The 13,772-nt window shown below is 32.4% G+C and overlaps 4 protein-coding genes across 5 annotated transcripts; 2 read left to right on the top strand and 2 right to left on the bottom strand.

Moving 5' to 3' along the window:
- Window positions 1–1,096: 1,096 nt before the first annotated feature.
- LOC116136774 (protein LOW PSII ACCUMULATION 1, chloroplastic) lies at window positions 1,097–4,039 on the bottom strand. 2 transcript variants are annotated; one of them, XM_031422447.1, is made up of 5 exons: window positions 3,735–4,039; window positions 3,434–3,586; window positions 1,897–2,469; window positions 1,774–1,824; window positions 1,097–1,454 (listed from the first exon to the last, which is right to left on the bottom strand). In XM_031422447.1, exons 1-5 carry the CDS (start codon window positions 3,770–3,772, stop codon window positions 1,313–1,315), a joined length of 957 nt encoding a protein of 318 aa, XP_031278307.1. In that variant the 5' UTR covers window positions 3,773–4,039; the 3' UTR covers window positions 1,097–1,312. The 2 variants fall into 2 exon arrangements, with proteins under 2 accessions (XP_031278307.1, XP_031278306.1); XM_031422446.1 differs by lacking the exon at window positions 3,735–4,039 and having other exon boundaries at window positions 3,434–3,728.
- A 156-nt stretch (window positions 4,040–4,195) lies between these two features.
- On the top strand, window positions 4,196–5,320 carry LOC116136743 (glutathione transferase GST 23-like). The gene is made up of 2 exons (XM_031422404.1): window positions 4,196–4,759; window positions 4,870–5,320. Exons 1-2 carry the CDS (start codon window positions 4,451–4,453, stop codon window positions 5,227–5,229), a joined length of 669 nt encoding a protein of 222 aa, XP_031278264.1. The 5' UTR covers window positions 4,196–4,450; the 3' UTR covers window positions 5,230–5,320.
- Window positions 5,321–5,655: 335 nt separating this feature from the next.
- LOC116136766 (probable glutathione S-transferase) lies at window positions 5,656–6,716 on the top strand. The gene is made up of 2 exons (XM_031422434.1): window positions 5,656–6,061; window positions 6,205–6,716. Exons 1-2 carry the CDS (start codon window positions 5,753–5,755, stop codon window positions 6,562–6,564), a joined length of 669 nt encoding a protein of 222 aa, XP_031278294.1. The 5' UTR covers window positions 5,656–5,752; the 3' UTR covers window positions 6,565–6,716.
- Window positions 6,717–6,969: 253 nt separating this feature from the next.
- On the bottom strand, window positions 6,970–9,789 carry LOC116136767 (glutaredoxin-C5, chloroplastic-like). The gene is made up of 5 exons (XM_031422435.1): window positions 9,432–9,789; window positions 9,244–9,317; window positions 8,731–8,805; window positions 7,629–7,655; window positions 6,970–7,242 (listed from the first exon to the last, which is right to left on the bottom strand). Exons 1-5 carry the CDS (start codon window positions 9,710–9,712, stop codon window positions 7,169–7,171), a joined length of 531 nt encoding a protein of 176 aa, XP_031278295.1. The 5' UTR covers window positions 9,713–9,789; the 3' UTR covers window positions 6,970–7,168.
- Between the last annotated feature and the right edge of the window lie 3,983 nt (window positions 9,790–13,772).

The following is a 13,772-nucleotide window of genomic DNA, read 5'->3' as shown; positions in this document are numbered from 1 at the left end:
GTTACATTATATAAGAGTGAAATTTCCTTCGAACCAATACTACACTTAGCACACTAATCAGTGCTTTAAATATTCTAACCAAAGTTTGAGCCTTGCTAGTTCTGTACAGAACTGCTGAGAGGAGGAACCAAATCTATTACCAAAACCAAGCTCCCAAAATTGCGAATAAAATGTGCAAAACTATTTGTTTTTATGAAATAAAATGGCATAGATCCTAATGATTCAATTTTCTGTGCCAAAGTTTCTATTTTTTTGGTGAGACTGTCTGAAAACTTTGGAAGACAAAATTTACACCATCTCTTTCTAACACCAAAATGTAGGTATCTCCAAGATCAAAATGACAAATATCNTTTATCAAAGACTATAAACAAGCAAGATTGCATTTAAGACTATCTGAAAGTGGTTTTGATCCTAAGTAACTCACTTCCATCTTTCTTTGATGAATCAAGAAATGAGAAATAACATCTGAGAAAACAGTTGGACAGTCTATCTAAAGAAAATTCATGAATAGATATAGGAGCTTCTACTAAGTCTATAAAGCGATATTGTATGGTAGTACATTTAAACATCTTCAGAACTTCAGGTAGAAATTACACTGAAGCACTGTCTATAAAGAAATATATGGTAATACATTGAAACAGCGACAGAGCTTTAGGTACAAATTATCCCAAGTAACACACTCCCTCTCTTGCATATTTTAAGCAATTAATCACATTCCATACCTCCTTCCAGGATATTAATTTCATTGAAATCAAGATACTGTCGTTACATTATATAAGAGTGAAACTTCCTTTGAACCAATACTACACTTAGCACACTAATCAGTGCTTTAAATATTCTAACCAAAGTTTGAGCCTTGCTAGTTCTGTACATAACTGCTGAGAGGAGGAACCAAATCTATTACCAAAACCAAGCTCCCAAAATTGCGAATAAAATGTGCAAAACTATTTGTTTTTATGAAATAAAATGGCATAGATCCTAATGATTCAATTTTCTGTGCCAAAGTTTCTATTTTTTTGGTGAGACTGTCTGAAAACTTTGGAAGATAAAATTTACACCATCTCTTTCTAACACCAAAATGTAGGTATCTCCAAGATCAAAATGACAAATATCACAATAACTTTTATATTAGTAACTGAATTGTGCTATTTCTTAGCACATGGGACCTCAATGTTGATACAAAGTGTCATTGGCAGCAAGTTAAAAGAAAAAAGATAAATAAAGTAAGATTATACAAAACTTACCAATGACTAACACAACATGAATCTCCATTGAATAAGGGGGAGAGCTGTAATAACTGAACACATTTGATTTAAAGAACTCTTCCGTCCATGCCATCAAGAAGGCCTGTCCACATTCCTTTTATTGGGGGTAATTGTGCTACAAAAGCATTCCAAGGAGGGTAGCCAACTCCACTACCACGGACACGGCCATCCAAGCGTAGAGATAAATACCTGCAGAATTAACACACATTAGATGATAAGGTTCTTTACAAGCAGCAATTTTATGATAACTTCCTTGAAGAAATGCACAATGCTCAAAATTTACACCAGATTTTGAAGCCAACTGTATGATGTACAATGTGCTAAGTTGTCCACTGATGTACAGATTTAAGATATGAAGTCTGATTACTAATACCTAGATAGAAACCAAATTTTTAAAAGCCCCCATATGCATGGTACATGCTAATGCAAGATATGTTTGTCTTTGGATGTATATTAAAAGGATAATCCACAGATCAGATTATGGTATTTAACATGGAAGACCACTTACACAGGAGACTCAGGGGAGACACCAGCCAATTTCTTTTGTGCATCTAACCACCTGTTTAAGCATAACATGTTAGAGAGAGAACTTGAAACAGACTAGATCAACGTTCTGAATGTAGTCTCTTACTTGGACCATTCAGAAACATAAACAGGAGTCAATTGCCAGAGTTTCTTCCTTTTGCTGGTAATATTTTTCATCTCCTCACTTTCTTCAAACTCAAAATTTGGAAGGTTCCCATCCGTGGCAAAAGAGACCACAAGCACCCCACGGTCCAAAAGGCTCTGTGTGAAAGGTTCGCTAAGTTTGAAAGCCTCTGTAATGAAGGATGCAGGGCCTGCACAGATTACCAGACGAGCAATCCCTCGTAAAGTGTTCACAGAGATAATCCTGTTTTCGTCCACACGGAGCTTCAGTTTTGACAGACTTTCTTCTCTTGTAAGCTTAGCCAGTTGTAAATTCCTAGCATTGTTCTCCCTGGAATAAAGAAATGCAAATAGGGAAACTGCTCCGACATCTATTCCAAGACCTTTCGCAATCTCAGGGACTTCAGCTGCTCTTGCTGAATTTGTTAATGCAGCAATTAACTGTGTGGTGGCTATTAATCCTCCCAGAGCACCACTTGCAATAAAAGCAAGATAAAAGAACATCCGAACAGACCGAAAGGGAGAGAGAACTTCACTCCTTATCTTGGCTGCAGAACTGAAGAACAAATAAAGTTATGAAACAAGGAAGCCTCACTTGTTAAACAGACCCTGACAGCACAAGAAATTGATAGAAAGAAAACATGTCAGAGAAGCAGCTGGAAATAAAATCAACCTAATTTTGTATTTTAGAAGCATTTTGTTAAAAGAAATAGTGTGAATCGCAACACAAGTTGCATGTAAGTGTTACACTGCATGATGTTATTGAATATATGATCCATCGTTTCATGACATAAACGGGCTATTGCGACTAACACAAGATTGCCAGATAACTTTTCTTGTCACAAATATCTGTTAACATTATGTCACAACCAACTTGTTCTTATTGCTATAGCTACAAACACTAGATTGCCATGATAACTTTATACATGGTCTACATGATCTTATCTCTTGTAGTCTAAAAAAGACAGCTATAGAATCCCTTTTTTTCTAAAAGAAGCAGAGGCTGATTTTACTTCTTGTCAGTTCATATTCCAGTTAGCAGCAGACAGAATAATAAATTCAAATATCAAGGAATCATACTGAAGCTCACCTTACAGATATAAAGCATTGCTAGCAGGTTTTAGATTATTATTTGAATTCAAACATTGACAACAGAAAAGTAAAATGCAATTTTAACACTCCTTTCGACTTCCCCAAAAAAATTGCTATTTCTCAATAACTACCTGAAATCACATTTCACACTCCAAAAATCAGGGTTTTAAAATCTTCAATCAGATGCATCAATTCTATCTAAAAACAACATATTATTCAATCTTGCATTCGTCTTGATGATCAAACTAAGATCGCAAACTGGTACTTCACTTAAACGCTCACTTTTACTACTACCACTAAAAAAAACTAATTGGAACTAGTATTCTTCTTTTTATCAAATCTACAATTTTTCTTTTCAGAATGTAACAAATCAACACAAGACAATCAGCCAAAGGCTGAAGTTAAAAAAGTACTGAGAGAGAAAGTACCTAATTTCAGAGTCTTGGGAGGACCCATTAGTAGCTGAGCAGGTGATTGTAGAAGAGAATGGCAATTTCTTTGAGGCCTTCACAGAGCGAAATGATAAACTGGTAGAGGGGTTTGAACTTCTTCCATAATTGCTCAGAATTTGGCAGCAAAACCTGCAATTATTGTTGTTGAAGTAGTTATGAGTAAGGTTAGGGAGTCCAAGAATGTAGGAAAATTGTGCCACAGAAGCCATAGGAGACTTTGAAGAGTTTCGTCAGTAGAGAATGTTAAATTTGCATGGCTTTCCGTTAGGCTTCTTACCTGGTGGTGGAGACAGCAGTTACAGGTGTTGTGATCATGAAATTGCCACGCTGGTGATGGTTGCTTGAAACCTCCAAAGTCCAAACCCAAGGGTTATCGGGCCTGTCCCTTGCAAATATAAAAAGCCCAGACTAAGAAAGTTGATTAAAATCCTGGCCCACGCTCATATCCATAACGCTGCAATACTAATCCAATGAACAAGATTTAAGGCAGATGCGTGAGCTCTTCTGAATTAAAATACAGACAGGTTCAGGTTGCTGCGTTGCAGCTCTGTAATCTTCAGAGTTCCCCCCCTTTTTTTTTTTTTTTTTTTTTAAATTTGAAAATTTCAAATTATACGAAACTGCTTGAACTTGGGTCATCATATACATGAAGTTCCATCTTCTGCTGATAGATATAGTCAAAAGTGGTATGCTGCAAAAGTTTCTAAGTTCAGCTAGCAAAAGCAGCCATCACCATCACTATCCAATAGCCATCATCAAAATCAAAGGAAATCTTCATACTATGTATATTCGCATCTTGCAGGCGCGTTCTTGGCCCATCAAAGTAAACTTTTTGAAAAGTCAGAAAAAATCAAACTATGCTTCCTCTTTGCCAAAAAATATAAATTTTGAATCCCATTTAAGATAATCCGTGAGGTCGATCAACGATCATATATATTTATAAATGAACATGCAGGGTTGAGAGACTAAAACTTGAATTCAAACAAAAGAAGCATGGAACGAGTGAAGCTACTAGGAGCTTGGCCAAGTCCATATGTTTACATGGTAATTTGGGCTCTGGAACTGAAGTGCATCAAGTATGAATATATAGAACAAGATTTACTCAACAAGAGTGACATGCTTTTGAAGTATAACCCAGTTCATAAGAAGGTCCCGGTGCTCATTCATGATGGTAAACCAATCGCCGAGTCCACCGTAATTCTTGAGTACATTGAGGATACATGGCCTCATAATCCTTTGCTCCCAAGAGACCCTTATGACAGGGCCATGGCACGGTTCTGGATGAAGTTTTCTGAGGAAAAGGTGATTAATTAATTATTATGCATCAATTTTTATGTTGAATTTGTTTTTTAAGGAAATAAACTGGTCATAATTTGATGTTTTCAGAACCTAAGATGTTCCTTGCAATGCAGAGTCCTATATTTGCAGGATTCTTTATAGCTGTTGGAGAGGAGCAACAAGAGAAGGCAATAAAAGAAGCAAGAGAACAGCTGAAAGTATTAGAAGAAGGCGTTGGTGACAAGAAGTTTTTTGGGGGCAATGAAATTGGAATGGCAGACCTGGTGTTAGGATGGATTGCTAAATCATTTGGAGTGATTGAAGAAGTAGTTGGTGTAAAAGTATTAGATGCTGATAGCTTCCCTGGCTTACATTCATGGGTAGGGAACTTCAGGGGTCACCCAGTCATCAAACAGAACCTTCCTGACTGTGACGAGATGTTTGCATATTACAAGCAGAAGAGGGAGATGATTGTTGCATCAAAATTAGCATAAGAAAAATCACTAATCTGTGTGTATTCAATTTTATGATTTTTCATATTTTGTAATCTCTTTTTCTTGATAATTTAATTATTTATTTTATGTATTCTTTTAAATCATCAGTTGGTTTCTTTGGACCAACGAATAATCCACTTAATAGAACGATAACGGAATTAAATTCACAAGATGTTTCAGTGTTTGAGAGAATTTGCTGATATTCAAGCCAAGTGTTGTGACTATCAAAAATTAAAAAAATATGCAGAATAAATATAAAGCATCAATCAGTGAAGTTGAAAGTCCAGTCCATTTTAAAAATATTATTTGTTCCTCACCAACCGTGGAATTAGCCATCCATTTTTGAATTATCAGATTAAAGTCAAAGCAATTCTTGAAGACAAATTAATTTAATACTGATAAATATAATCTTAATCAAAATGGACTTTAAAAAAAAACCAATTTCAAGCAAGACCAACGCATTCAATCATTGTATAAATGAATTATCAGGGATGAGAAGGACAAGGATCAAAATTCTCGCAGCATGGACGAGGTGAAGCTACTTGGAGCATGGAGTAGTTCATATTGTTACAGGGTCATATGGGCTCTAAAGCTCAAGGGAGTGAGATATGAATATGTGGAAGAAAATCTTCATAACAAAAGTGATTTGCTTCTCCAATACAACCCAGTTCATAAACAGATCCCTGTGCTTGTTCATAATGGAAGACCAATAGCAGAGTCCATGGTTATTCTTGAGTACATAGAAGACACCTGGCCACAGAATCCCTTGCTTCCAAATGATCCTTATGAGAAGGCTCAGGCTCGGTTCTGGACTAAGTTTGGCGAAGACAAGGTAATCATATCTCAATCTTTAATTTATTAAAACACTTTTCTTTTCTAGTGTTAAGTAAGAAACCTGATGGCACAAATGTTAAGATCCTTGGGTTTAACATCTCAGAATTTTTTTTCTCGTCTTTAATTGTATTGAATGGCTAGACTCCGGCTTTTTTCGCATACTTTCACGCTGTTGGTGAGGAGCAAGAGAAGGCAACAAAAGAAGCCAAGGAATTGTTGAAAATCTTGGAAGAGCAAGGCCTTGGAGACAAGAAGTTTTTTGGAGGTGAGAAAATTGGATTGACTGATATAGCATTTGGATGGTTCGCTGGGTGGCTGGAAGCCATGGAAGAGGTGGTTGGAGTTAAACTTCTGGAACCAGATTGCTTCCCTCAGTTACAGGCATGGATTGAGAATTTCAAGCAAGTTCCGGAGATTAAAGAGAACCTTCCAGATCATAATGAATTGCTGACCTACTCCAAACGTCTAAGGAATATGTTTATTGCATCAGCAACATCATAGATTTTTACTGCCTGGAGGTTGTGTTTCTTCTTCGTCTTAGAAGTCAACTATGCTCTCCTTCTAGGAGTTTTTCTAATTGAAATATCTGATTTACTTAAATTGGGATTGCTTAATGTAGATAACTAATTCCTTCCTAACTTTCCGACGCATTATATTATTTAACAATGGCGTGAGGATAGTTTCAGTAATAAGTTTCCAGTACAAAGCCCATCCTTCGGCGTTTTCACGAGCACTTACATGATTTATATTCATATTAGTCTTCTATGACATATTCCCGATGATGAAGCATTATAAAGTGGAAAAGTAAATAATGAATTGGGTTGCATCTCTTCAACATTGCAAACCCTTCATCTACTGCTAGATTGTAGGGTTTTTTATCGAGTAAATTAGGTAAATGCAATGAGCTGACAACAAACTTTCATAAGTTCATATACATTCATATACAGTTCAATTGAAGAAAATACATTAAGACAATTGCTAAAGTAGTATTTATGTTAATGAGGTGAAAAAAGACTCCTACAGACAGAAAGATAGCAGATCTTCTCAAGAAATACAAGTTTGCCGGAGAGAGTGAAATTCTCCAAGTAATCAACTGCCAAGACAGCTAGCTCTCTGTATTCTTAGTAGCGCCTGACAGCAAAGGTTCAAGTTCTCCTTTTCGATACAACTTTACAGTATCTGCACCAGAACAAGAGGAAATACTAATAATCAAATCGGAGTCTTAAACATTTATAACTACCATTGCCTACATTAAAGAGATTAAGCGATTAGTGGAACAAAATTTTTATATTTGGTGTTAGATTTAAATGATTGGGGCTTCAATAAAATTCAATAAATTCAACTAAAGATCATAAGTTTTCCTAATAAGAGAACAGTAATGACTATAGGAGGTAAGTCTTTATGTGGTCATATAGAAACCACCTCAATAAATAACTAATGCATCTGATAGTATCAGAGCATCGATTGGGTAAACAAAGTTGTGCACAGAAAACAAACTCAAAATGTGGAAAATTTTCTTCTGAAGGATAGTAATACAAAAGGAGAAAATTGCATGTAAAAGGTACCTGTACAACCACCAATGTGTTTGCCCCCTGCAATGGAATAGAACAAAGAGTTTGAGCAATACTCAGATAAAAAACTGGAGATCAGTACATAGAAATATAAATAAATAAAATAAAATAAAAAATATAGCATAATTTCAGTGTGCTTCCAATATAATAATGATTATATGTTTGCTTCAAGTAGTTGCTGCGACTTAAAGTAGTCAGCTTCTAAAATGATCCTCTAATTGAACAACACAAAAGTACAATCTTCTGAACCAAAGCTTACACCGTTTGGATGTTCATTTCAATTATTAGTAGAGGCTCAACTATCATGTTTACTGCTTTATAGATCATTACTTAAACTCTAGTACAATCACAAAACTGCATACACAATTGGAGAAACATACCGATCCACTTGACTTGTATCAACCTCACTACCAACTCTAAGGCAGAGTCACTATCTTCTGCTTCATTTTCATTTTGAAGTCAATACTTAACCAAAAACAATGATTTGTAAATTTCTATGAACTTCCATGTCCTTTTGTCTACACTGTTGCCAAGAACAACCGTCTAGCTTAAATCCAGCCAACAAGCATGTTCCAATCAATGATTACTCGAGACTTGATAATATAAGACTTTTTCAAAAGTAGAAAGCATTATTGGCTTTAAGTTACATGTATGCCAAAGTTTTGCATATACTTTAGGGATTAGATTTATAAGGATAGAGGTATAAAGGAACCTCGCCCTCATTCAAAAACTTTCAGAATCATTGCTAGTCCACTTTTAGGCTTAGAGAAAGACAGCAGAAAGCTTCTAATCTCTAACCAAAAATCCAGTTTAGAACATTGGCAATGGAATAGTAAAGAAAATTAGGCATCACTGATCTATAACAACAGATTCAATTGTGGTTTGTTCAATTTTTTCTCTAATATATGCATGCCTATTTGATGATCATGAACATCAAAATGTCTTATAAGAAATTATGCACTAAATTAGTCACATATATACATATCAAAGAACAAATGAATATAAAACTTTGTTATGATAATAGTATCCCATGTTTCAAGCAGTTATGTTTCAAATACATCTCGAAAATGTTGAACATTCCAAAAGCAGTACGTACCAATGAAAACATTTGGGACAGTATGCTGTCCAGTTAGCCTTTCCAGTACCTTCTGCACTTGAGGGCCTTGGGGACCTGAAACAGAGAAAGGTCTTAAGAACACCGTGCGATACATTCTGATGAGCAACTGCTAATTTTCCACCTAATGAAGTATATATATACACACACACACACACAAAAAATATTGAAATTAATTAAGATTCCACCATCCAGCCAAATGGAAAAAGGGTTTTCATAAGCTGCAATATGGTTTTTCTTGTTATAGTTTCAGAATTTGATAATCTATGTGAAATTGAGTGCAAATCACGATTGTCACTCTAAAACAACTGGGTGCGCATCAGATGACATGAATTAACATCAAGGACGAGCCGTTGCCGTGAGACCAGCACCAACTACCGGATTTGGAAACATAAAGGTGGGTAATTCGAGACATGTAACTATTGATTCAGCTTAAAAAATATAAACAAAAAAGAATGCACTGAAAACAAATTGATAATTATTCTTTAGTCATACCCATTTCGTCCAATTCAATGACCAATGGATCCACGCCAAGTCTCTTGAACAAAGTTTTCACCTCAGTTGAGTACCTTTAAAACAAGAATTACCAATAACCCATTTCAAATACATCTTTATCAAATCACATACAAAATATTAAAAAAAAAAAAAAGTAGGAATTGAGATGGATGAAAATCGAAACTCACGAGCACCAAGATTTAGAGTAAACAACAACTGGGTTCTCATTGACAGTCTTTTTCACAGTCTCCTCAAGCCTAGAGCCGAACGAAGAAGCCATGGCTTGAATCGAGACGGACCTGTTGTTTCTTCTGCCATTGATGCTCAGGTTTGTTATTGAACACTGCTTGTTGGCGTTCACAAGAGCAGGATTGTGCGTGGAGATATAAGATAGAGAAGTAGAAGAGAAAGTGCGCGAACGATTTAGATGCAGAGAATTGAATTTGGCGAGATTAGATGTGATTGCCATGCCTTTCTTTTCTTTTTGCTTTGGTTGAGACTATTGTGGTATGATAGTTTATTTTCTACAACTTTCTTGGAGCATTTTTATTGGCTTTTATGTTTATGGACTTCTATTTTATTTGCTTGGGTTTTGACCGTTTGTTGTCATTTCTATGAACATACAAGATTGCAAATTAAATGTTGGGCCTCATCTTAACTGCTATCTGAACCAAACTCATTTTCTAGACAAGCTCCAGGCGTTTGATAATTTGAATTATTCCCCCCAAAAAAAAGAAAAAAAAAAAGAAAAAGAAAAGGAAGTTATGGAGATTGTCCTCGGATGCAGCAACCGAAAGGTATATAGTATATAGTCTAGGGGTGAGCACGGGTAGCGGATAGAATCAGAACCTGAGGGTAGAACCAGAACCGGAACTGAAACTTACCCGAAACCGGCACTGTGCGGGTAGGTTCCGATTCCATTTTATTGGAATCGACACTGTGCAGTTTCGGTTCCGATTCTTATGTGTGGAGGAACCAGAACCGGAACCTGAAAAAAGAACTGATTTTTGGAACCTGTTTTGAACCTGAACTGCAGTGAAAATATGAATAATGAAGGGTTTCTATTATTTTACATATAAAAAAATTTAAAATAGAAAAAAGTTAAATTTTTAGAATAACCTAATTAAATAAATATACAGTTATACTTATTATATATAAATTACACCATATTAAAAACTTTAATATATTATAATATATTAATATTAAAGTTTTGATTAATTAAGTGAATAATTAGAATTATGATCCAATTAAAAGTGTTTTAATGTTATTAAAAGAATTATTTTCGAATAAAATAGTATATTTGATTGAATAATAATATATTTAATTATTTACTTCAATTATCAATTATCAAGTTCTAAGTATATCTATAGTAAATTAGCAATTAATTAATTATATATGATAAATTGATAAACATTAATAAATTTAATTACTAGTTAAATATCATACTTAATCAATTATAATATTACATTATAATTAAATGATTACTTAATTAATTATAATTTTATAACATTACTTAATTGATTTATAGTATAATTAATTATAGCATTATACTAATTGACTACTTCTTAATTAATTGACTTATAAGTTATAACATTTAATATATTACTTAATTAAATAATTAAAAATTTAATTAATTATAGCATTACATCATAGATTTATATTATAATTACTTAATCAATTATAACATTTCATTATAAATATTAGTACAAACTTAATTGAATGATTAAAAAATTAATTAATTATAATATTACATTAAAAATTTATAGTATGATTACTTAATTCACTATAACATTACATTATAGTATGATTACATAATTAATTATAATATTATATAATTAAATGATTACTTAATTGATTATGACATTATATTATAAATATTAGTAATTACTAATTTACTACATAAACATTAAGACATTAGTACAATACTTAATTAAATGATTAGAAATTTAATTAATTACAACATTGTATTATAAATTTATAGTATGATTACGTAATTAATTGTAACATTACATTATAATTAAATGAATACTTAATTAATTATAACATTCTATTATAAACAAATTAATTATAATATTATATTAAAGATTTATAGTATGATTACTTAATTCATTATAGTATGATTACATAATTAATTATAACTTTACATAATTAGATGATTATTTAATTGATTATGACATTATATTATAAACATTAATTATAACATTACATTACAAACAAATGATTAGAAATTTAATTAATTAAACATTACATTATAGTTAAATAATTACTTAATTAAATTATTAAATTATTACATTACATTATATTATGATCACTTAATTAATTATAGTATTACATAGTTAAATGATTACTTAATTAGTTATAAATTTATAACATTACATTATAAACATTAATAATTTACTACATTATTACATTACTTAATTAAATGATTAAAAATTTAATTAATTATAATATTACATTAAAGATCTATAGTCTGATTATTTAATTCACTATAACATTACATTATAATCACATAATTAATTATAACATTACATAATTAAATAATTACTTAATTGATTATAACATTATATTATAAACATTAGTAATTACTAATTTACTACATAAACATTAGCACAATACTTAATTAAATGATTAGAAATTTAATTAATTATAACATTACATTATAAATTTATAGTACGATTACTTAATTCATTGTAACATTACATTATAATTAAATGATCATTTAATTAATTATAACATACTATTATAAATAAATTAATTATAAATTTATAATATTATATTAAAGATTTATAGTATGATTACATAATTAGTTATAACATTACATAATTAGATGATTATTTAATTGATTATGATATTATATTATAAACATTAATTGTAATATTACATTATAAATAATTATTACTTAATTAAATGATCAGAAATTTAATTAATTAAGCATTACATTATAGTTAAATAATTACTTAATTAAATTATAACATTATTAAATTATATTATATTATGATCACTTAATTAATTATAGCATTACATAGTTAAATGATTACATAATTAGTTATAAATTTATAACATTACATTATAAACATTAGTAATTTACTACATTATTACATTACTTAATTAACTGATTAAAAAATTAATTAATTATAACATTACCTTATATATTTATAGTATGATTACTTAATCAATTATAACATTCTATTATAAACATTAGTATATTAATTAAATGATTAGAAATTTAATTAATTACAGATGAATAATTGTTTGTGTTTTGGTTTTGATTAACGAATTTTATGTGAATTGTGATGAATTGATTGAATCCAAGTGTTGCCTAGAGATTACAGGTTATGAGTTACATTGGACACAAATGAATGAGTAATCAAAATTTGTTAGGGGTGTATTTGTAAACTTGTAAGGTATTTTTGTCATTTTTGAAACTAATAGGGGGGTGATTGATTTTTTACAGGGTACCGGGGAAAGGAACCGGAACCTGCATTTTAGGTTCCGGTTCCTTGAATTTAAGAACCTGCACTGTGCGGTTCCAGTTCTGGTTCCTTTTTTTGGGGAACTTGCACTGTGCGGCTCCGGTTCTGGTTCCCTCGGAAAATACAGGATACCCGGAACCGCTCACCCCTAGACTATATACTTTACAGAAACGTAACCTTATAAGCTCACTCTGGTAATTGTATTCATTAAACTCTGACGGCAAACTGGAAGGTGGAAGCTCTTAAAACAAAAACCCCCTGTTTTCACTTCTCTTTCAAATGGAGGAGTGATTTTAGATGGTGTATATTATATAAGTTAGTTTTGTATCAACATCAATGTACACCTTCGTTAAAGTTAATTTTGAATGTGATGACCATAATGTCAGTAATAGTCTACACTAGTTTGTTAGATGGTTTTAAAAAATAAAAGTAAAATTAAGAATCTTCGATTGTAAGACAAAGAGTCATCAGTCATGTAACATACCTCATAAACGGTAAGCAGTGTACTTAATTAATAGCATATTCTAAATGTAATTATAAATTACATGTTTTAAGAAGAGCAAATGATATATTCCTACCCAAAGATTAGCGAAATGGCTAGTTTTCATCCCTGGTTTCATATATTCTAGGTTCCCACGCTTAAATAACAGAAAGTTATTTTACGTAATGGTCAAAGGATAAAATGGTCATTTCTAAACCCAAACAAACCCACATTCAAAACACAAAAACTCTTTCACAGTCGTTGGCCACCGCGGCCTGGTTGGCTCCCGTAACTCCTCAATTGCGTGATTAGCCGCGACAACACGAGGTGCGATCGAAGCCAATCATTCAAAAATCCAAATCAAACCAAAATTCAGTCAAATCGAAGCCAACACAACTAAGAAAAACAACCAAATGCAACGACAAGCAGTGCTGTTGCGGACACAGATCGACGAGGTGCCAGGACGTGGGGTTATGGGAGTTTTGAAGAAGAGGCGTCAGTGGTGCCAAGGGTGGTGTTGGGGGGAGTTTTGGCTGATGGAATCAACTGGAATTTGGCTAACAAATCTAAAACCC

Source organism: Pistacia vera, unplaced genomic scaffold (genome assembly GCF_008641045.1).
Source record: "Pistacia vera cultivar Batoury unplaced genomic scaffold, PisVer_v2 Contig32, whole genome shotgun sequence".
NCBI classification, from domain to species: domain Eukaryota; kingdom Viridiplantae; phylum Streptophyta; class Magnoliopsida; order Sapindales; family Anacardiaceae; genus Pistacia; species Pistacia vera.
Note: the sequence above shows the minus strand (reverse complement) of the source record. Positions and strands in the feature narration are given on the sequence as shown.